General features: G+C 34.4%; 1 protein-coding gene across 5 annotated transcripts in view; it reads right to left on the bottom strand.

The window, feature by feature from the left end:
- The window catches only part of MLLT10 (MLLT10 histone lysine methyltransferase DOT1L cofactor), a 207,311-nt gene that overhangs the window by 44,724 nt on the left and 140,127 nt on the right, over positions 1-22,460 (bottom strand). For all 5 annotated transcript variants that reach the window (XR_002182142.2, XR_002182143.2, XM_019973026.2 and 2 more), the window contains exons 11-13: positions 19,185-19,754; positions 13,025-13,069; positions 12,151-12,183 (exon numbers count right to left, since the gene is read on the bottom strand). Coding sequence is in view for 3 of the 5 variants with exons in the window: in XM_019973026.2 (XP_019828585.2) it covers positions 12,151-12,183; positions 13,025-13,069; positions 19,185-19,754 (648 nt within the window). In the remaining 2 variants the exon portion in view is untranslated. The remainder of the gene's footprint in view (positions 1-12,150; positions 12,184-13,024; positions 13,070-19,184; positions 19,755-22,460) is intronic.

Genomic DNA, 22,460 nt, shown 5'->3' with positions numbered 1-22,460 from the left:
AACAACCAAGACACTCCTGAGAAGGAATGTTTAATACTGCAGATACTCACAGCCTGCAAGATTTGTTTTATTAATATGTACAACTGATGTTTTTAGGAGAGAGAAAAGGATAGAGTAGATGCATACGTTAATTGGTTTAGAGTAGTAGATTCAGAATATACATGCTTATTCTCAACCATTCCAGAAGTAACACATAGATACATTATAGAATCAGAGAATTGTTACAAATCAGAGAATATGGTCTCAGATTCTTCTTTCTCTCAGTGAGAGAGAAGTGTCACAGATGTAGAAAATAGCCTTTAAAAAAATCAAAGATTTAGGTAGGCTTCTAAATCTTGACAGGTAAATAGTTTAAGGGATCTTAGAACCCAACATACCATGTCTTTACAAATTCAAACAAATACAATAAGAACACGATCGAGTTCTTCATCCCATCAACCATCCACATTTATGGAGAATTCCTTTCAGTTATCATTTCTGTGACTACAGGTCTCTAATGCTGCTTTATATGGGAAGGCTCCCAAGCTACATTAGGATTATTAATTTAACACTATTATCTATTTCAGAACCATGCTTGAGTTTGGTACATACCTATGAATTTAAGTTCCTGCTCTGTTAGTATAAAACTGTCAACATTGTCTAAAGAAAGGACACACTTTAATTTTGAATTTTTAATAAACCAATTCCTAAAAACTACCATGACAGACAAGTTGAAAAACTTAAGACTTGTGAGAAGGAAAAATCAGTACAGTTAAAGTCAAAACAGGAAGAGGTTAGTAATTATATATTTATTTTTCACTAAAATAAAAAGGTAGCACTCTAAATAAAGGTATTATCAAATAGCAGCATCATTTAATTTAAAATAAATTCTTATAAATTCATGTCCATTTATACTAATTCCTTCAATGAGAACTTTTCAGATTCTTTTTCTCTTGTAGTTTCAATGAAATGCTTATACATTTCACTTTGTAAATAAGATGCATACTGCAAATGACTTTTAGCCCCAGTGGCTGATTCACCACTCATATATTAATATCCTTATGTGTTTATCACTTAAAAGTCTTGAACAGCCATCTTTCAGGTACTTACAGAGATCCGCAAAGTAGCCTGGATGCTTTGAGATGGAAAAAGTCTTACTGTTTTATCTGTAATATATATCTTATATTACTTAGCAAGGCTATATAGTAATTAGTTAAATTCCCTCCTCCTTAGGAACAAATACCGAAATCAACAGCAGTATTTGTTGTATCTTGGGGTGTAACAATTTATTGTATAAAAATAACATATCAACTAATTCGGTAAGAAGGAAAAACAAGTCTATTGTGATGAAAAAGAAATTAGATCTAGAATGATCTAGATCCACTATTCTCAGTCTCCACACTATTCACACCAACAGCTTCTCCCATCAGCGATGCCTCATTACACATAGTTAATCTCAGATGATTCACAGAGGGACTGGGGAACGGTTCTGTCTGGGAACTACTCATCCCTGTTCTCAGATCTCTACCTCAATCCTGCCTTGAAAGAAGAAGGGGACATTTATGAAGAGAAAAAAAATCTAGTTTCCTACAAATCATTCTGAATAAACCTGAGAAGGCAATGGCACCCCACTCCAGTACTCTTCCCTGGAAAATCCTATGGACGGAGGAACCTGGTAGGCTGCAGTCCATGGGTTTGCTACAAGTAGGACACGACTGAGCGACTTCCCTTTCACCTTTCACTTTCATGCACTGGAGAAGGAAATGGCAACCCACTCCAGTGTTCTTGCCTGGAGAATCCCAGGGACGGGGGAGCCTGGTGGGCTGCCATCTATGGGGTCACACAGAGTCGGACACGACTGAAGTGACTTAGCAGCAGCAGGATCCTGTTCTTGAGAGAGAATATTCCCCCCAAATCAATTAGCATTCATATTATTCTCAATCCTATAGCAGATATCTATGAATAACTGGTTGACGTTACTTTGTCTCCTCCATCAAATGAGATTTGTTTAATAAGCATGGTTGTGACAAACTATAAGCACCATAATTAAGGGAATTTAAAACCTTAGTAAATGGGGCACTGAAATCAATTACCAATATTACTGTGGTGAAAACAGATCTAAGCTCTTTAGCTACTTTAATCTACTATTTCAAAATTATATTAAAAGTGAGACTTGAAGCTAAACAAATGAAGCAACTCTACTTTTGCAGCAAAGAACCAAGTTACTACTGTGACAGAAACAAGATGGCCTAATGCAAAAGCTTAATTTCTCAAGAAAATAAACACATTACAGAAATATATAAAACCTATTCAAGGACTATGTAGCAACTGACAATAATTTATGCATTCAACATTCATGATAAGTTAAATACCAGTGAAATAAAGAGTAAAATCCACTGCCTATGCTACATGGCTTTACAGTCTAGTAAGGCAGAAAAACTATAAACAAACAAATAATTAAACCACCTAGAAAGCACTAGAGCAAAATCACGCTTTAAATAGGATGATGAAAATCAGGCTGATGATGTGCTAGGTTTTAACTGGACTATGAAACTAAACTGCAATCCTGTATACACAGTACTTGTTTCATCATTATTTTAAGTATACTTGCCAGATGAAATCTAGAGGTTAAACTTAGACTTCAGTAATATCATAAAATCTAAATTCTATCACTCAAGCTAGCTAGTTCCAAGGTACCACCATGAAACAAAATGTTATGAAATACAAGGCACTTAACTTCACAGACACCTATTTAAAATTTACCCCCCACCTAGCCCCATTGTTTTTTGAGCAACCTCCAGGAGATAGTGAAGGCCAGGGAAGCCTGGCGTGCTACGGTCCATGTGTTGCAGAGTCAGATATGACTTACTGACTGAACAACAATACTGTTGCTCAAAGCCGTCAAATGACTATTTTTTTTGCCTTTCCAAACTGCCTTAAAAGTTTCCAAAATTTACTAAAAGGCTTTTACATTCTGTCTTTCTCCTATCTATTCAATTCTCTTTTTCTGTTAGGACAATAATTTTAATATTATTTCAACTCAACTTTCCTAAATTTCTCTCATCAAACAGAATTCATCCTACTTGAGGCTATTTTTAAAATATATATTTTGGCAAAGTGCTTTCCTAAAAGTAATTTTCTTTGTATTGATGATATTCTTACTTCCTTATCGAAAAATACCAATTTCAAAAGTTTATGGAATATTTTACACATTTTCAAAAAACTCACCATGATTATTAAGTCCTAAGATCTTCTATGAGAAACAGCAAATCAAGAAATACGCTTAAAATTCAAAATGACTATTCAACATACAATATGTCCTTGGTGCTTATACTTTCATTAGTTTTTCAAAGCAAGTCTTACAGAAATAGCAAATTTTAATTTTATAAAGTTCTGTATAACAAGACATTTTGAGATGTATCAATGCTAGAGGCTGAATAAAGTAATCCAGTTTAATGCTTCAGAATCTCAGCATTCTAACAGAAGAGTTTATGGGTTTTTTTTATCCCCCTCCACAAATGTGAGACAAGTATGACTAAGATACAGATTACAGAAACAAAAACAATTGTCTGGAACAGCAGTAGAAACAGAATGAAGAAAGCATTAGACCACCAGGTACACCAGAAGTGCAAGGTGTTTTGGTTTTAGTTAATGTCAACAGACGGGGAAAAAAATTTCAGGAGATAAATCTACGCTTAGTTTTAAATTCTATTTTCTTTAGATAAAAGTAGATGGAAGGTCATACCAGCAGATACAACCAAAGTTTAAATCACTGATTTTGCAGAGAGCAGTCTATCAGGAAACTGACTAGGATATACTCATGCCACAAGAAGTAGGAGAGAAAGGTGAGCCTGGAGAGGCAGGTGAGTCCAGGAAAAACTTCTTATGCCTTGTTAAGGACTATGAATTTATCCCATCAACACCAGGATTTAAGTAACACAGTGACATGGTCAAATCTGCATCTTTAAAAAAAGATCTGAGATCAATAATCTAACTTTCTATCTTAAGAAATTAGAAAAAGAGCAAACGAAATTCAAAGTAAGCAGAAGGGGGAAAAAAAGCAGAAATATAATAAAGAACAGGAAAACTATAAAGGAAATTAATGAAACCACAAGTAGGTTTAAAAATACACAAAACTGCTAAATCTCCGGCTAGACTGACAAAGGAAAAGACTCATATTACTATAATCAGGAATAAAAGGGGACTTTACTACACATCTTATGAAAAAAAATTTTTAAAGGATTATAAAGATAATATTATGAATAACTATATGCCAACAAATTTAAAAATCCAGATGAAATGGGCAAATTCTTAGAAACATCCAAAATACAAAAACTGACCCAAGAAGATATAATTTTTCTAAAAAAAAAAAAAAAAAAAAAACACACACACACACAAAACAAATGCCCAATAAAAACATAAAAAGATGCTAATTCATGAGTCGTAAGGGAAATGTAAATCAAAACCAAAATAAGGTACCATTTTACATCCACTTGGATGGCTATGGAAAAAAAAAAAAAAAGGAAGAAGTAGTCTTGGTGAGGAGGTGGTAAAATTGGAACCCTCGTGTACTGCTAATGGAAATGTAAAATGGTACAGCTGCTGTGGGAAAGAGTTTGGTAGTTCCTCAAAAAGTCACCATAATGAACCAGCAATTCTACCCTACAAACACACACAAGACAAATAAAATTAAACCAATATGTTCACACAAATACTTGTGTGAAAGTTGAGAGCAGTATCAGTCATACTATTCAAGAAGTGGAAACAACCAAATGTCCATCAACTGATGACTGGATAAACCAAATATGGTATATATCCATATAATGTGTATCATCCAAACATTAGAAAACAAACAAAAAAGAATGAAGTGTTGATATGTGCTATAATGTAGATAAACCTTTTGTTTAAACATAAAAAACATTAAATCAAGTAAAAGGAACCAAACACAAATTCCCTCTATGTGTAATGCCAAAAATAGGCAAATCTATAGAGACAGAACCCAAACTGAGGGACAGATTTCTCTGGTGGCTCAGTGGTGAAGAATCCGCCTGCCAAGGGGGCTTGATCCCTGGGTTGGGAAGATACCCTGGAGAAGGCAATGGCAATCCATGCCAGTATTCTTGCCTGGAGAATCCCATAGACAGAGGAGTGAGCAGGCTACAGTCCATGGGGTTGCAAAGAGTCGGAGACACTTAGAGAGACAGAAAATAGATTATTGATTGCCAGGATACAGAGGGGGAAGACAATATACTGGGATTAAGAGATTTATTCTGGTACTGATCACATTGTGAATATGGTTGACCCTCAAACAATATGAATTTGAACTGCATGGGTCCACTTACATGTGAATTTTTTTCAGTAGCAAATACTGCAGTACTACACGATCCTTGGCTGAATTCATGGATGTGAAAATAACTATAGGAAAGAAATCTGTATATACAGGGCCAACTATAAATTATATGCAAAAATTTTACATGTGAGGAGTGTTAGGGCCCCTAACTCTTGAGATATTCAAGGGCCAACTGTATACCAAAAACATATACTATATACTATAAATGGTTAAAATTGTAACTTTCATATTAAATAAATTTTATCTCACTAAAGATGCTGGGGGAAAAAATAAGATACTGAAGAAGTAGACCAAAAGTCATTTACTCCAAAAAAGGATCAAAGTAGGAAAAAGAAATAAGGGAGTATAATTTTACACATACATGCAAAACAACTAAGCAAAGGAATTATAAACAAAATGCAAGGTAGTTGTTAACCATGGGGAATGCAATGGTGAAGAGTATTCAACAGTGCTGGTAACATGCTATCTCTTAAATTGGCAGTAAACTCCTGAGTGCTCAAGTTGAAAAAGGATCTATGAAAATAAGGCAAAATATTAACAGGTGTTGTATCTGTAATAAATTCATAATGTCTGTTACTTTTCTATAAATGTGAAATATTTTATAAATTTATTAAAAAGATAAAGGAGAATGATATAATGGAATACAAACAGCTTCAAAACAGAGTGACCAACAATATCTCTGCAATGAAATCAAGTAAGATAAAAACCCGACTCTCTCATGGAATTGGCAATCAGAACAGGTTACCAGTAATTTGAGAGAGAAAAGTTAACAAAAAAGGTACAAAGCCAAAATTATTCAACAAATACATGTACTAGCAAAGTCTAACCTCGGAAATGACTTAAGCAACACCTTCTTAAAGTACACTAGAATAATTGTAAGCAAATATGGTATGCAGAATACTACCCTCCCCCCACAAAAGTACCCATGCCTTAATGTCCACAACCTATGAATGTGTTACCTTAAATGGCAAGAGACTACACAAATGTATGTAACTTAAGGACCCAGAGAAGCAGAACTGTCTGGGTCGACCCCACATAACCAGAGTCCTCACAAAGTGTATCTGAGAACCAGACAGACTGAAACATGAGAGACTCCCCCCAAAATTGATGGCTCTGAAGACAGAGATCTCAGGGTAAGGAGAGCAGGCACTCCTCCAAAGCTGGAAAACATAAGGAAACACATCTTCCTATACAGATTTGAAAAAGGAACAAAGCCTGCCCACACCTTAACAGACCCAGTAAGGTTCATGTCAGACTTCTACAGAACTATAATAAATGTGCATTTTTTTCAGTTTCTGATAATTTTTTAGAACAACCACAGAAAACAAATATAAGAAGAATAAAATGGAATGTAAATTCTTTTTCTTTCCTCCTCTGGTGACAAGTCTCAAGCTTTTTATTGCTTGATGTTCAATATAATGAAGAAGAAAAAATTTTAAAGCTAACATTTGACACCTCATATCCATTAGGAGGGTTACTATTAAAAAAAAGCAAGAAAACAAGTGTTGGCAAGGATATTAAGAAATTGGAACCCTGAACGCTTTTGGTGGGAATGTAAAGTGTGCAGCAACTATGGAAAACGGTATAATAGCTTCTCAAAAATTAAAAATATAACTATGTAAAAAATAAATAAGCCACAAAGATCTATTATACAGCACAGGAAGTATAGCCAATAATGTATTAATAACTTTAATGGGGTATAACCTATAAACATTCTGAATCACTGTTGTATACCTAAAACTAACAAAATGTTGTAAATTTAAACAAGTATCGCAAATACTTAAATTTTTTAAAATTAAAAACATATAACTATCATAAGCTCCAGCAAGTGCACTTCTGGGTAAAATGAGATACCAAGACTTTTGAACAGCCACATTCAAAGCAGCTTATTCACAATAGCCAAAAGGTGGATGCAACCCAAATATACCTTAACAGATAAATGGATAAGAAGTGGTATGTTCATATGATGCAGTATTAATATTATTCAGCCTCAAAAAGGAAGGAAATTCCAATACATGCTATAACATGGATAAATCTTGAGGATATGAGCCTGAGTGAAATAAGTCAGTCACAAAAAAGATAAATATTATATGATTCTATTCACATAAGGTATCTAGAGTAGTCAAATTCATACACAGTAAAATGGTGGTTGTCAGGGTCTGAGGAGGCAGGGAATGGGGAGCTACGGTTTTATCACTATAGTTTCAGTTTTTGTAACACTGAAAAATTCTGGAGATTGCTTGTACAATACTGTGAATGTATTTAACACTAACTGTACAATTGAAAAAGGTTAAAATGGAAAATTTTGTATTATGTGTATTTTACTACACTTTAAAAAAAGAGACTTGAAAAAAAAAACACAAACATATGGATATTTCCAACTAAATCCAAACAACTCTCCTTCAATCCTCCATAGGCTAAATATCAATTCACTAGGTGCCAATTCTACACTTATCTTTACAACTGAAAATATAAGTCCAGAGTGATTCCATAAGGAAAAAAACGACATCAATTTGGAAGGGAAAAAAATAAAACTATCGCTATTTGCAGATGGTATGCTGCTATACACTACATTAAGTCCCCTACTATGAACTTTCAAGTTGTAAACTTTCAAAAATGCAAATATGCATTCATATTTGCATGCATGTAAGTTAGTTCACATGTCTGGCATGAACTACTGTACTTTCCAAGGTAAAGTACTCTTAAGATTAAAAATTTTTTATTTTTGTGTTTGCTTATTATTTGTGTGAATTATAAACCTATTACAGCACAGTACTATGTAGCAGACTGTGGTAGTTGGGTACCTAGGCTCACTTTCTTGGGACTTATAAACACACTTAAACTTATAAATGTACTCTCAGAATGGAACTTGTTTAGATGTAGGGGACTTACTGTATAGAAAGCTCTAGATACTTCACCACAAAAATGTTAAAATGAATAAATAAGTTCAATAATGCTGCAGGATATAAAATTAACATACAAAATCAGTCACATTTCTATACACTGATAACAAACTAAACAATAAAACAACCCCACTAACAACTGCATCATAAAGAATAAAATACCCAGGAACAAATTAAATCAAGGAGGTGAAAGATCTCTACACTGAAAAATAAAAGGCATTAATGAAAGAAATCGAAGGCACAAATAATGGAAAGATATTCCATATTTATGAACTGGAAAAATTAATGTTAAAATGTCCATACTACCCAAAGCAAGCTACAGACTCCATGTAATCCATATCAAGATTCCAATGGTATTTTTCACAGAAATAGAAGAAAAAAAAAAATTAAATTTGTATGGAACCACAAAAGGCCCCAAACAGCAAAAGCAAAGAGAAAGAACAAACCTGGAAGCATCATGTACCCTGATTTCAACTATATTACAAAACTATAGTAATCAAAGCAGTACGGTATTGGCACAAAAACAGATATACAGATCAGTGCAACAGAACAGGGAGCCCAGAAATAAACCCAAGCATATATGGTCAAGCTGTGACAAAAGAACCAAGAACATAAAATGGGGAAAGGACAGTCTTTGCAATGAATGGCGCTGGGACAACTGGACATCCATATGCAAAAAGATGAACCTGGATTTTATAGTCTACACAAAACCCAACTAAAAATGGATTAAAGACTTGAATGTAAGACTTGAAACCATAAAAGTCCTAGAAGAAAACACAGGTGATAAGCTCCTTGATACTGGTCTTGACTATGATTTTTGGATTTGATAACCAGGATCAGCACTCCTAACCCCAGTTGTTTCAGTTGTTCAAGGGTCACCTATATCTGATAAAGGGATAATATCCAAAATACGTAAACAACTCCTACCACTCAAAAGACAAAAAATATCCGACTAAAAAATGGGCAGAGGATCCGAAAACATGTTTTTTCAAGGACAAACAGATGGCCAAGAGACACATGAAAAGATGCTCAACACTGCTAATCAACAGGGAAATGCAAATCAAAACCACAATGAGATATCACGTCACATCTGTTAGAATGGCCATTATCAAAAATATAAGAATTAAGTATTAGTGAAAATGTGGAGAAATGGGAACCTGTGTTGTAAGAATATAAACTGGTGAAGCTACTATGGAAAACTGTTCGGAGGTTCTTTTTAAAAAAACAAAACAAAGGCCTAACATGGATCCATTTCTGGGCATTTATTCAAAGAAGACAAAAACACTTAATCCAGAAAAGTATGTGTACCCCCCCATGTTCACTGCAGCATTACTTACAAAACCCAAGACATGGAAACAACCTAAATGTGCATCAGTAGATGGGGTGGAATGGGTAATGGGGGTCAAAAGGTACAAACTTCCAGTTATAAAATAACCCAAGATTTTAAAGAAAATCTGTGTTTACTGTATTACTCCATGACATTAACTTCATGCACCATGCAGAGAAACATGACAATTGCCCCATTAAATTAATATAACCAGTATTTTGTCAGTTACTAATGGCAAAGGATTTCTGTGGCACCTGACACTATTTACCTTTTTTTTTTAAACCCCGTGTAGTCAAAGCTATGGTTTTTCCAGTAGTCATGTATGAACGTGAGAGTTGCACTATAAAGAAAGCTGAGCACCAAAGAATTGATGCTTTTGAACTGTGGTGTTGGAGAAGACTCTTGAAAGTCCCTTGGACCGCAAGGAGTGAGTGAGTGAGTGAGTGAGTGAAGTCGCTCAGTCGTGTCCGACTCTTTGCGACCCCATGGACTGTAGCCTACCAGGCTCCTCTGTCCATGGGATTCTCCAGGCAAGAATACTGGAGTGGGTTGCCATTTCCTTCTCCAGGGGATCTTCCAGACCCAGGGATCGAACCCAGGTTTCCCGCATTGCAGGCAGACACTTTAACCTCTGAGCCACCAGGGAAGCCCCTGGACTGCAAGGGAGATTCAACCAGTTCATCCTAAAGGAAATCAGTCCTGAATATTCATTGCAAGGACTGATGCTAAAGCTGAAACTCCAATACTATGGCCACCTGACGTGAAGAACTGACTCATTAGAAAAGACCCTGAAACTGGGAAAGATTGAAGGCAGGAGGAGAAGGGGACGACAGAGGATGAGATGGTTGGGTGGCATCACTGGCTTGATAGACATGAGAGTTTGAGTAAACTCTGGGAGTTGGTATGGACAGGAACTCTGGCGTGCTGCAGTCCATGGGGTTGCAAAGAGTCAGACACGACTGAGCGAGTGAACTGAACTGATACTCTTCAAATTTTCACAATACTTCTAGAATAAATTAATAATATTAATTATTAATTATATTACTAATATTCCAGAATTTAAAAAACAAGTCTAAATTTATGTATGCAAACTGAAAATGATGTTTTTATACTTTCCTATCAAAGAACGTTAACATATTTACTTTACTCTAAAGAATGCTGCTAATCCCCTTTCCTCTGGATACAAATGTTCAAGAGTTCCTTTTTATCTGGAGTATTTATTCTAAGAGCTCACAATTCCAAGTTACACAGGAAAGCAGGAGTTATCTTTTAAATGCACCCATCAATATAATGCTCATTATGGGTTCCCCATCCCAACCACTTCCACCCTCAAATCAACAGTGTCTTTCTTTATTCACCATGTAAGTCTCTTGCTGGCTATACATTTGTAAACATCTTACAATTTAATCCAAATACAATGCAAATCAATGGCAAATTCAACTACATTAGCAAAACTTTTATCTTCATGAAGTTAATGAAAACGTGCTGGGAAAACTGCCTGGAATCATACAAACAGTACTGAACAAATAAGTTTGTCAGTTAATGACTAAAAATGAAAATCAACAAAAGGTGACAGTAGATTCAAGAGGTTTATTTTTTTGAACATCAAAAAATTAAGGTTCTTGGAACTGAAGAAACTCAACCATTTTTGCAAAATTTTATCTTAAAAGTAAAAAAAACTAATGATAGCATTTGCCTTAATATTCTGATTTCAGAACCTAATCCTATAAAAGATTCAAGTCTCCTATAAAAATACTGGTCCCAAATTGGGTATAATCTAAAAGACTTTTTTTTTTAAAGTTGCTTAGTTGTGTCCGACTGTTTGTGACCCCATGGACTATACAGTCCATGGAATTCTCCAGGCCAGGATACTGGAGTGGGTTGTTCCCTCTCCAGGGTATCTTCCCAACCCAGGTCTCCAGGGGATCGGCAGCGGATCATTCCCAATCCAGGTCTCCCATATTGCAGGCAGATTCTTTACCAGTTGAGCCATGAGGGAAGCCCAAGAATAGTGGACAGGGTAGCCTATCCCTTTTCCAGGGATAGTCCCAACCCAGGAATTGAACCGGGGTCTCCTGTACTGCAGGTGGATTCTTTACCAGCTGAGGTACCAGGGAAGCCCACTTATCCTTTGTTTAATCACTCAATGAAACAAGAGAAGTATAATAACAAAAGTATTACGTTTTTAATCCTAAAATAAAATTCACATTCACAGTTGCAAAACAGCAGTTAATTCCTAAAGAAGAAACCAATAATCAACTGCACTGGTAAGAGTTCAAAAGAACCGGGGGCGGGGGTGGGGGGAGTGGGAGAAACATTTGCAAAACTAGAAAAAAGACTTTAATAAAGGAAGAACAACACTATCACCATTTTGCCTTACAAAGAGACAGTAAAAGCCAAACTGATGAACGAAGTTGACCTATTATCTTCCTATAGGCAATCTACAAAAAGTTTCACTATGGTGCTGAACAATTGATTCAGAGCTAGGTTTCATTTCATCAATAGAACATGCAAGCTTTCAATTGGGATTCTCGACAAAAGGCAACCTTTGTAATAAATGAACCACCAGAGAAGATTCTAATAAAACTTACCATTGTGTATTGCATTCAGCAACTCTGAGAAAGCTTTTAAGTAAGGAAAAAAGGACTTCAGGTTAAGATCATTCTCAAACACACAAAAGAAATACATAGGTATAGACTGAATCAGTATAATAAAATCTCAATAAGTCTATCATGTATCATTACTTAAATCATTACAAGCTTGGCTCAGTTTTCACACAGTATGAATTTCTAGATATTGCATTTCATTTGCCAATATATTATCTACTAATTTGTATGCCAGATATAGTCATAACGATGATAAATTTCCTTAGTAATAAATATATGTAAAGCTACTTTTAAAAAGACATTTAGTAGTCTAATGTCTTTCTTGCTGAATGTCAGTTAACAATAAGATACAATTCTATATAGGTAAATCCACCTTTGGTCACACTGAACAATATTTATCATTAAAAAAAAAAAACAACCTCATTTTAACATCTAACCTAATCAAACATTCTCATTTCCTAGACTTTAGAACAACAGTCTCAACATATGAAGTGGTCTAAGCAAAAAACGCTATCTAATGCCAATATACATATATGAACATTAAGATCAGTGAAAACCAAAATATTGAAAATATTACTTCACTGGGGAACAAAAGTCACAATTTCGCAACAGAAGCACCATATTAAAAGGCCAGTAATCAACAAAATTTGGTCTCAGTTTCACTGTAATATGGATTCTGAACACAGGACAGACAAAACAGCAAGTTAATCTATCACTGTAGGAGAAACCTACATAATTAAGAACCAACTGCATTTTAGAAAATTAAAACTTAAGGGTTCAGAGGTGGTGTAATATACTAGAAAAAGCACTAGAGTAGAAGTCAAAAAGCCTGGGTTACCAACCCAGTTCGACAACTTACTAGTTGTTGGACAAGCTCCATCATGCCGATACTGCATGGAAATTTCTGTTGGGAGGGAGGAGAAAGGAAATCAGCAAAGAAGTTGCCAGTGACTTAAGGGTAGAAAAGAAAGGGGCCAGAAAAACAGGAAAACATTCATCCCAAGTCTAACTGAGAAAGGCAAATAGAACTGTGTGAACAGAAATTATAAGCCAGTAATTGGGATGTCAGGGGTACAAGGACCAAACAGAATGTAATTCTCACAATCTTAACAAGACAGTGTAGAAATATGTGTGCATGCGTATGTGGGCAAAGAATGTGGAAAAGACATAAGGGCTTACAAATGAATCTGTATAACAAATGTTTTAAGAATAAACAGATACACTACTATGAGGAAGTATAGTTAGGCAATGTGATGAATTTTATATAATTAGATAATTTTATATAATTAGATGAGAACAATGTATCAAAAATATCTGAATGCTGTATTCAATTAGAAACTGTAATTTAAGTATGAAAATTTAGTTTATATCTGAGCAGAAATCCATTATGACTTACTGTTATGTAAGTTTTATATAACTTACAGTTACTTAAAACTCATTAAACCACACTCAGCTTATTCTCTTGTACCTTTCATTTTTGATGATTATAATGAACAAGCAATTACTTTTATTCCTTTACTCCTCCCTTATGAAGAGAACTAGCAGAGGGTGACATGAGGCAATAAAGCACTGCTAAAAGGAAAATCTGCTCAGAAATCAGGAGTAAATTTCCGTATGATATTCCACATGAAAAAATAATTGATAAAGCCAGGACTAAGGGAAAGCTGTGACTCAAAAGATCTGGCCTACTAATCTGGAAACAACTGTTATTCACATGTGGCCACCACCTCTGGCCAGTTATTTTTAAAGAAGGGATATCTGGGAATTCTCTGGATATTATGTTAACCAAAAACATGACCTGTAGGAACCATGTGTACCAGAGAGCCTTCGAGGCAACCATCATTCACGCATCTACCTCAAAAGTCAAGTCTAATCATGAGCCCACTCTGAATAATTTGAAATTAAAAAGTAAGACAAAGCAATCACTGTAATGTTAAAGAAACTGATATGAGATACAGTTTAAAGATTAATCACTTAGGCCAGTTTAGTTTAAGTCCTTTCCAAATAACCCAAAAAGATGAGCCATTGTGGGAGAATTTGCCGCCTTAATGCTTCATTAACAAATGCAATACAAGTGAGATTTTAAAAGGCAACTGAAGAGATAGACATGCTATGTTCTAGAGAAATGGTATTTGCTTGGAATGGTGCTAAAAATAATCAAAGGACCTTGTGCAGAAAGATTTTGTCAATGGGAAATAAACTGGAATATGGCTACTCTGGCTTTTGATCTAATATTTTTATAGAAAGATAGCCATAACATAGGGCCAGAAATTTTCATGTCATCAAAGACCCAAAAATATCAGGATTTTCTAAGAAAACAGATTCCAAGGTATTCACTAGTCTTAGCTGTATCCAATATCTTCTTCATTTATAATCCAATATAATCAATGTATACAAAATCATTAACCTAAGTCATTAAGATAGATGTGAATTATGTTCACTAACTGTATCTACTCCTTGGTTTACAGTACTGCATTACTAACTCTACTCTTATGAGTCTATTATAATAATACTTTATATCTTTATGATTCCCTTATTTGCTTACAGAACCAGTCTATTTTTTAATTAAAATATTTTATCAGAAAAAGACTTCTAAGTTTTACTTTACCAATATAAGTAGGTATGACATAAATAGGATCCCTTTCAAAGTTACATGGGCTCAAGTCAAACTTTCATAAACTTCATATTTCAGTAGAAACCAGAAGAAACTTCTAGAGGTGATCTATTCATATTAATAACTTATCTTTGTGATATCTTTTAAGAGCTTAAGAGTAAGTATATAGCATCACAACAAAATGACTGCCTTTCCAGAATCTCTTTTTACAGCATTTATTACCACTAAAGAATTACATCACTGAAAGATTTCAGGTATCTTAACTAAGAAAGGTATGACAGCACTCTATTAAAGAACGAGCGACTAAGATTGAAACAAACAAATAGGGAAGAATATACTCTGAAAGGGCAGAGAATGCCCAAAGAAAAGAAATTAATGCTAACCTATTGACTCTTTATCAGTTAAAGAATACCAACTTTTTCTCAGAAAAAATAACATGTTGATTTCTGTGAAGAAAAAAATGCTAACTTTCATTTTAGTAAATCCTAAATTCTCCTAATGTGATTGAGACAAACAGGAAAAGAGTAAAGGACAAATATAGCATGTCAATTCATCCAAAACTTTCAATGTTTTCAACATCCTAACTTTCAACATTTCAAAAGACCAGGTGCCTGTTAATACCTCAAAAGAATATATGTAGGAAAGAATTCAATCAAAAGTTTCATATATTCTATAAGCCAAAACTTACAACCTTGAGTAAATTTTGTTCAAGTCATTATAAAACAGTATGCTCTATTGTAATTTGAACATGTCATGAGAGAACTTTGACTACTCTTAAAATGCTATTTCTAACTAACAATTTTAAGAGAATCACATCATAAGGACTTGATTGTACATCTGCTTTATATCCTAGTGGTGGTAAACGAGGAAAAACCACCACCACAACAAAGGCAGCTGTCCTGTCTATTTCACAAGGTTGTTCTAAGGATCAAATGAGATGGTCATTAAAGAGTTCTTTAGAAACTCTTAGGTGCTCCAAGATATATACGATATCATTACTAGAAGTTCGGACTTACTCTCCATAAACCCATCCTGCCCTGTTGAATCAACATTACTTCTATCCCACAAACACAAGCTTCTTGTTTTTATAAAGTTTACCCTTCAAATATACCTGAGCTTTCTTTTCTGCTAATAATGCTGGTCTTCTTTATCTGCCTACTCCAAAGTACAATACAAATTTCATCTTGTCCATTGTCTTTTCCAGCTAATTATATATCCTAAAACTAGCCTGTAATACTACATGAAAAGCTTTTAAAAAAATAATTTCACTTGCAACCTGGTAAAAATTCTTGAAAGACAAGTACAAAACTACACAGGATACTACTAAACACATGGTACATTCTCAGAGATCACTAATTACTAACAGTGTTCACTCTTTTTCCTTTTTAATGTTTACCACTTAATATGTTCAAAGCACTATGCTAGCAGTGGAGACAGTAGTAAACATGGCAAACACAGGCCCTAGCCTGCTGGAGCTAGGGTTCCAGTGCGTGGTACAGCTCACCTTATAGCTAACAGGTGTACACAAGGTTGCCTGCATTGTTACTTGCACATGAATCTTTTAAAGAGAGCATCATGAAAAACTCTTGGTAACACACTACACAGTACATATTCCTCCTATGACTTATTTTATACAGGAGAAAGTTTTCTGCTTGTACAATTACTAAGTGACTTCTCAATCTAAAATTAGTGCAAAAGTAAAATTAACACTTTCATACTAGTAGGAGGTAGTACTACTGCAAGTTAAAATTATTGGCTCAAATTTTCTTGTTGATCCCATTGCTTAAAGTATGACCGACAGTGTACTACCATGGTTTTAGACCCTCATCAACACCCCTTAAATTTTATAACTGTTACTGGAGTCAAGGAAAATGCATAGTTCCACCACTGACAGATCTGAGAATTGTTTATTTCTTCTTCTATATAATGGGTAATAATACTCTATGCAAGCCAGTGTGCAGCACAAGCTAAGTTTAAACAGCAGTTAGCAATCTTAACTTATGGTAAGAAGACTTAATTCCTAAATATTCATGGCATTCAGCTAGCTTTTCGTAGGTAAGAATAGACTTTTTAGAACTAAGCTTATCAATGAGAGAAAGCTCTGATCTAATCATAAAACTTTTATTAAAATCTGTAAGATTAAATAATATATTACCTCAAATAGTTTTAAACAATCTTACTCTACAATAATAGCTTTAACAAGATCTATTCAATCTTCAAAGTGATTTTAAAATACAGATTTAAGGGGGGAAAAAATCCTGACAAGTCTAAACTTCGTGAAATAATATTTATAGGAATTTCTCCCTGAATTTCTGTTTTACCTACTGGTGAGGTAAAAGGGATACAAATTCATATTTTTCTGCCACAAACACTGCTCTCTCAACGTAATCACTATGTAAAGAATATGACTTCCATACCTAAAATCTCCCTAAATCAGTAACAGATACCAAAATCTTTTCAAGAGTGTAAACTGGTATTTTAAGTCCATTAATTTGAGGATGTGTATTTCAACTGGCATCCAAATACAATTTCTGAAATTCAGTTAACTCTCAGACTGTGCCCCTATGGCTAGGACACTGGTGAGGATCTCTTCCTAAGAGCAAATTTACACCTAATTTTCTCAGTATGTTACTCACCTGATTCCTGTGCCTCTTTGCTAAAGATAAACATGAACTAAAAAATTTTTTTCCAAGGAAATCTGTGTAAATTTCTTTTTTGTGACCAGGGGCTATGGCTATCTGCTAAGCTCTTCTGGTCTCAAAGCAAATATACTATATAAATAAAACATATATTGAAGGGTGCAAAATATTAAAATCTTTTCAATGAGCTTATTTCTTGATGCAATTTATTATTTTCCTCCTCTAAAACAGTGGTTCTCAACCAAGGGCAATTTTGCCCCTTTCAGAACCCAAATGTTTTTTGATTGTCACTATGGGTAGTGGTAGGGTTTGGGAATCCTGATAAACATCCTTCAAGGCACAGGACAGTGATGCACAGCAGAGAATTAGCCCAACCAGAATCGCAATAGTGCCAAGACTAAGCAATCTTGCTCTAAACTATCTTTAACGGTACTTAATCCTTCCATAGTTTCCACTCATTTCTCAAAAAAACCTGTCTAACAGGTCCACCACAGGCAAAGAAGCTAGCTATCAGAAATAAAAAGAGAAAGAAATCCCTGACCGTGTCATCTTGGACAATTTATTTTACCTAAGTCTCAGTTTTATCAGCTGTAAAATAGAGGCATTCATAGCCCCTATGTCATAAAACTGTTCTAAAGATTAAACAAGATAAAAAAGAATATAACAGATGGCAGTTAATAAGTTGATACTTTTCATATCTGACCTTCACACATGCTCTTTTCTCCCTTATAATGGTCTTTCTTACATTTACTTACTGAATTGTCTGTAAAACTATAGAAACTCCACAAAGTTCTATATTTGTAAAATAAACATGAATACTCGTCACTTAAATTCTATTTATTATTTTTCCATATCATTTTCCACCTATCTTCTCCATCTAACAGAACAGGCAAAATCCACAGTTTATCTTAGCCAAAATTTCATTATTTCTACAATCAGAAATCTAAAATTGAAACGGGTAAAATTTACAATCAACACATCTAAAGTCATTTATCTCATATTGAAGATGTAATATAAAAGATAAATGCCGACATTTAGCTAAGTTTCTGTCTTAAAAACACACATCTTGAAATTTTTAAAAACTGAAAATAACATTTACATTACAAAGTATAAGTTAAAGGAGCATGCCAATGTGGTAAATAACAGCATTTATAAATCCATTCATACCATGGTAAAAATGATGGTAAAAACTGGTAAACACAATTGAAAACAAAAATGATACATAACATTTAAGATATCTCCTGAAATGGGATTTTTAAAGTCCATAAATTTAAATCACCTATCACTAACTGAAAAATATTCCAGATGGTGTTAATTCAACTAGAATTTGTGTCAGGAATTACTGAGAAAATAAAGACTAACTGAGGTTTAGGGAAAGGAAGCCCCAAAACAAATACCAATCAAAAACAGTGCAAACTCTCACACCGTAAATGTGAATTCTGAGTTGATTTCTAAAATTCTATGCAAGTGAAGCAAAAATAAAAATTGGGAAATCAATTCTAGGTGTTTCATAAGAAATGAATGACCAATGAACTGAACTATTTAGTCTATATTTAGTTAAGAAAAATTGGATTAGTGCCAAATGTCTTTTCCAAAGACTGAACTGTCCTACTAAGATAACATTTTTCATTAAGATAATTAAATGTCACTTAGCAACTCACAGTATTTTCATAATGATAGTTTAAAACGATTTGCTTGTGAAGGTGAAAGGAGGATGGTGGTGGTGGGAGGGAGGGGTGGAGGGTGAAACAAAGGGCTAGGCCTACCTGAACCAAGTGGAGAGGAGCCCACACTGAGGCTCTGCACACTCCCATTCCTGAGTGGCGTGGGGGATTTCTGAAGACTAGAGCTGGTTACACTTCCTGCAGCTGATGCTACAGACGACGTTGGTGAAGCAGAAGAAACTGAGAGATGAGAAACATTCTCTTGATTTTTGTTTCCTTTGGGTCTACCAGGCCCATGCTTACTTTGCTTATTTCCTTTTCTTTTCTTTTCCTTTACAGTTTCTTCTTCTATGCCAGAAGTTTGAGCCCGCTTATATCCTGCTGTAGGGAGGCTGGAATTACCCAAATCTCCAGGTGAATTTTCAAAGCTTTTAGGCTGTGAAATAACAGCTGAGGCTGAAGGGAGACCAATTATGGAACTAAAACTATTTACCCCCCCTTCCTGGCTTCCAGACTCTCCTTTATGTACATCTTTGGTTGATGATGACTGCTGGGAGTGAGTATAACTGTCATTACGCAGATCTGAGTCTGTAAAGCTCAAGAAATCCTGGGGAGACTGTACTGAACTTCCCGAAGATGATTTTACACTGCCTGGAGTTCCTGAAAAACTGCCTGTAGTGGGGGAAAAAAAAAAATGGGGTAGGAAAAGAAAAAGTTGGATGCAAAAGTTCCCATGAGCAGTAGAAATGATACAATCAGCAAAAAGAGAGGACGAAAAAAACTAACTAGAAAACCAAGGACATCAGTATATAACTCAGCTAGATTTTTTTTTTAAAGATTACTGAAATCAAGTTTATCTATAAAATTATACTTGTCATTTTGTACAATTACCAAGATATGAGATGTGGTTTTGAACCTACCTTCCACTTTTACATGGCGGCATTCCTCAGCTCTCCCCACATGCCTTACATATGCTGAGGAAGGACTGAAGAACAGCTAAGTCTCAAGAAGACTTTCAAAAGACTGTGATCAAACTCTGAATGGCATGGGGAATTTCCTCTTTTGCAATTATGAAGATACCAGGATAAATGTTCCCAACATATAGTAAGAACCAAAAGATGTTGCTTAAGTAGTTAAGTTCAGAGTTTTAACTTCAAGATAATGTTGGTGAATTTTATTACTCAGTTACATCTACCCCACCAAAACATGAATTCGATAAAATAACAATGATCACATGGAATAATCCACGTAACTCACATTTCTCCCAGTCTACCTCTCATGAAGCTGCATAAAGAAAAGACACCAGCCACTTACATTTTGCTACTGCTTTTATGAAAGTAAAATCATAGGAGAGGCACCTCTCATAAAACTTCCAAAACTGCTTATTTCCCCCACTCTTTAGTTAAAGAATACTAGTAGCCCATCATGTCATTATGAGATATAAGAACCTCAAGGTTCTTATTTACCAGGTGAAAACTAATGGCTCTGATGAATAAGTTCAGTCCACCATTTCACTTTATCAAACCCTCTCGTCACACTTACCAAATGAAGTAACACACGTTTAGACTCAGTTTCGACCACATAACTATTGTTTCATAAAACTAAACTATATCAGGTTTTAACTATTATACTTAGAAACAAAAGCTCAAAATGAAGTGTTCTACTGGCAGAGGAAATTCCAAGCTAAATACAAATTTTATTGCAGAGCACATTCATAGGTAATCACACATAAATTGACTTAAATATTCAGAAAGGTATTTTTCCTTACACAAAGAAATAATTTATTTTTAACTAAAGTCTCATGGCTTTGGTTTTTAAATTTTAAGTTCTGCTGAAATGGCTCATTTAGAAAACAATAATAGTTCTAAAATTTAACTTTTTCAAGAGAATATCTGCCTTATTCATTTATGAAATTACGTGTACGTCTGTGACCATTTTCCGGCCGTTTCTGTATAGAAAAATATACATATTAAGAAGCCATTTACATTACATCAATCATTTAAGTACAACTGCAATTTGCCACTTAATTAGCAGCTATAAAGAAGTTCTTTATTATCCATTCTGATCTGTCACCATCTGTCTTTTTCCTTCACGTTTTTGTTTTTACAGCTGGTGGTAAAAGCTCACAACAACAAGGTAAATACTTTAAAACATTTAGTATATGCAATACTTTAAATGTATATTTTCTAAAATTCACATACAATCCTGAAATTAAAAAAGAAAAAATACAATTACTTTCAATGCTCTACTATAAATTTCAACTTTTAAAACTTTTAAGAATGTTACCTCAGATATGAAAACATAACACATCTCTATCAATCTTAACAGAAGCAGGGAAAGACTCCAATGTTATTAAGTTTAAGAAAATGAGAGATTTCTTTTCTAAATGGATTAGTACTTCAAAGATACGATTAAAAGCTCAAAAATGCAATTTTAGCAGTACAAAATAAGGTCTTCGTTACAAAGAAGAAATAACTGAATTCTGCCAATCACATTCAAAATGTGAATGAAGTTACATTAAAAATTACAATTTTATGAGAATTCCTTGGCAGTTCAGTGGTTAGCACTCAGCAGTTTCACTGCCACGGCTTGGGTTCAACCCTTGATTGGGAAACTAAGATCCTGCAATTCGTGTGGCATGGCCAAAAAAAAAAAAACTTACAGTTTTACTATTTATTTTCCAAAGTATCATAAAAATAATATACAGTAAATTTATTACACACAAAATAGCAAATTTAGCATTTTCTTTTCTATCTAACTTTGTTACATGAGGAAAAAGAAAAAAAAATTTAGGACTTGAAAATCTTGAAATCCAAAAATAACTTAAAATACATGAATATACTTTTTAATGAAGAGTTCAGTGACTAAGCAATCTTTCTACATATTCAAATTATGTCCTGGCAGATTATGGGTATAATTTTTATCATCATTAAAAGTTTGAATAGGGTAAAGGAAAGGACAGCTTTTCCCCCTTGTTTACTCCTAGAAATATAAGGGCAGGATGGGAAGTGGGGGAGAGAAGGAGGCCTTTATTTTATACTTTATTAAATATATTTGTTTGGAACAGTTTTGAACATTTATATTTCTCAAAATATTTACATCCATGATAAAAATTATACAAAGTAAAAACCTAGAATATATGGCTAACTGATTATAAAGTTTAGGTGAGTTATTTTGTTCTCCAGAAAACAGTATTGCCATATATTAAAAAAAACACACCATGCCTTGTTAATTCTGAGTATCAGTTAAATAGCTAATTATTTTTTCAGTATAAGTATGTCCCAAAAGTGGAGAAGGCAATGGCACCCCACTCCAGTACTCTTGCTTGGAAAATCCCATGGACGGAGGAGCCTGTTAGGCTGCAATCCATGGGGTCGC

The sequence above is a fragment of the Bos indicus genome, chromosome 13 (assembly GCF_029378745.1).
Source record: "Bos indicus isolate NIAB-ARS_2022 breed Sahiwal x Tharparkar chromosome 13, NIAB-ARS_B.indTharparkar_mat_pri_1.0, whole genome shotgun sequence".
NCBI classification, from domain to species: Eukaryota; Metazoa; Chordata; class Mammalia; order Artiodactyla; family Bovidae; genus Bos; species Bos indicus.
This window is presented reverse-complemented; position numbering and strand designations above follow the sequence as displayed.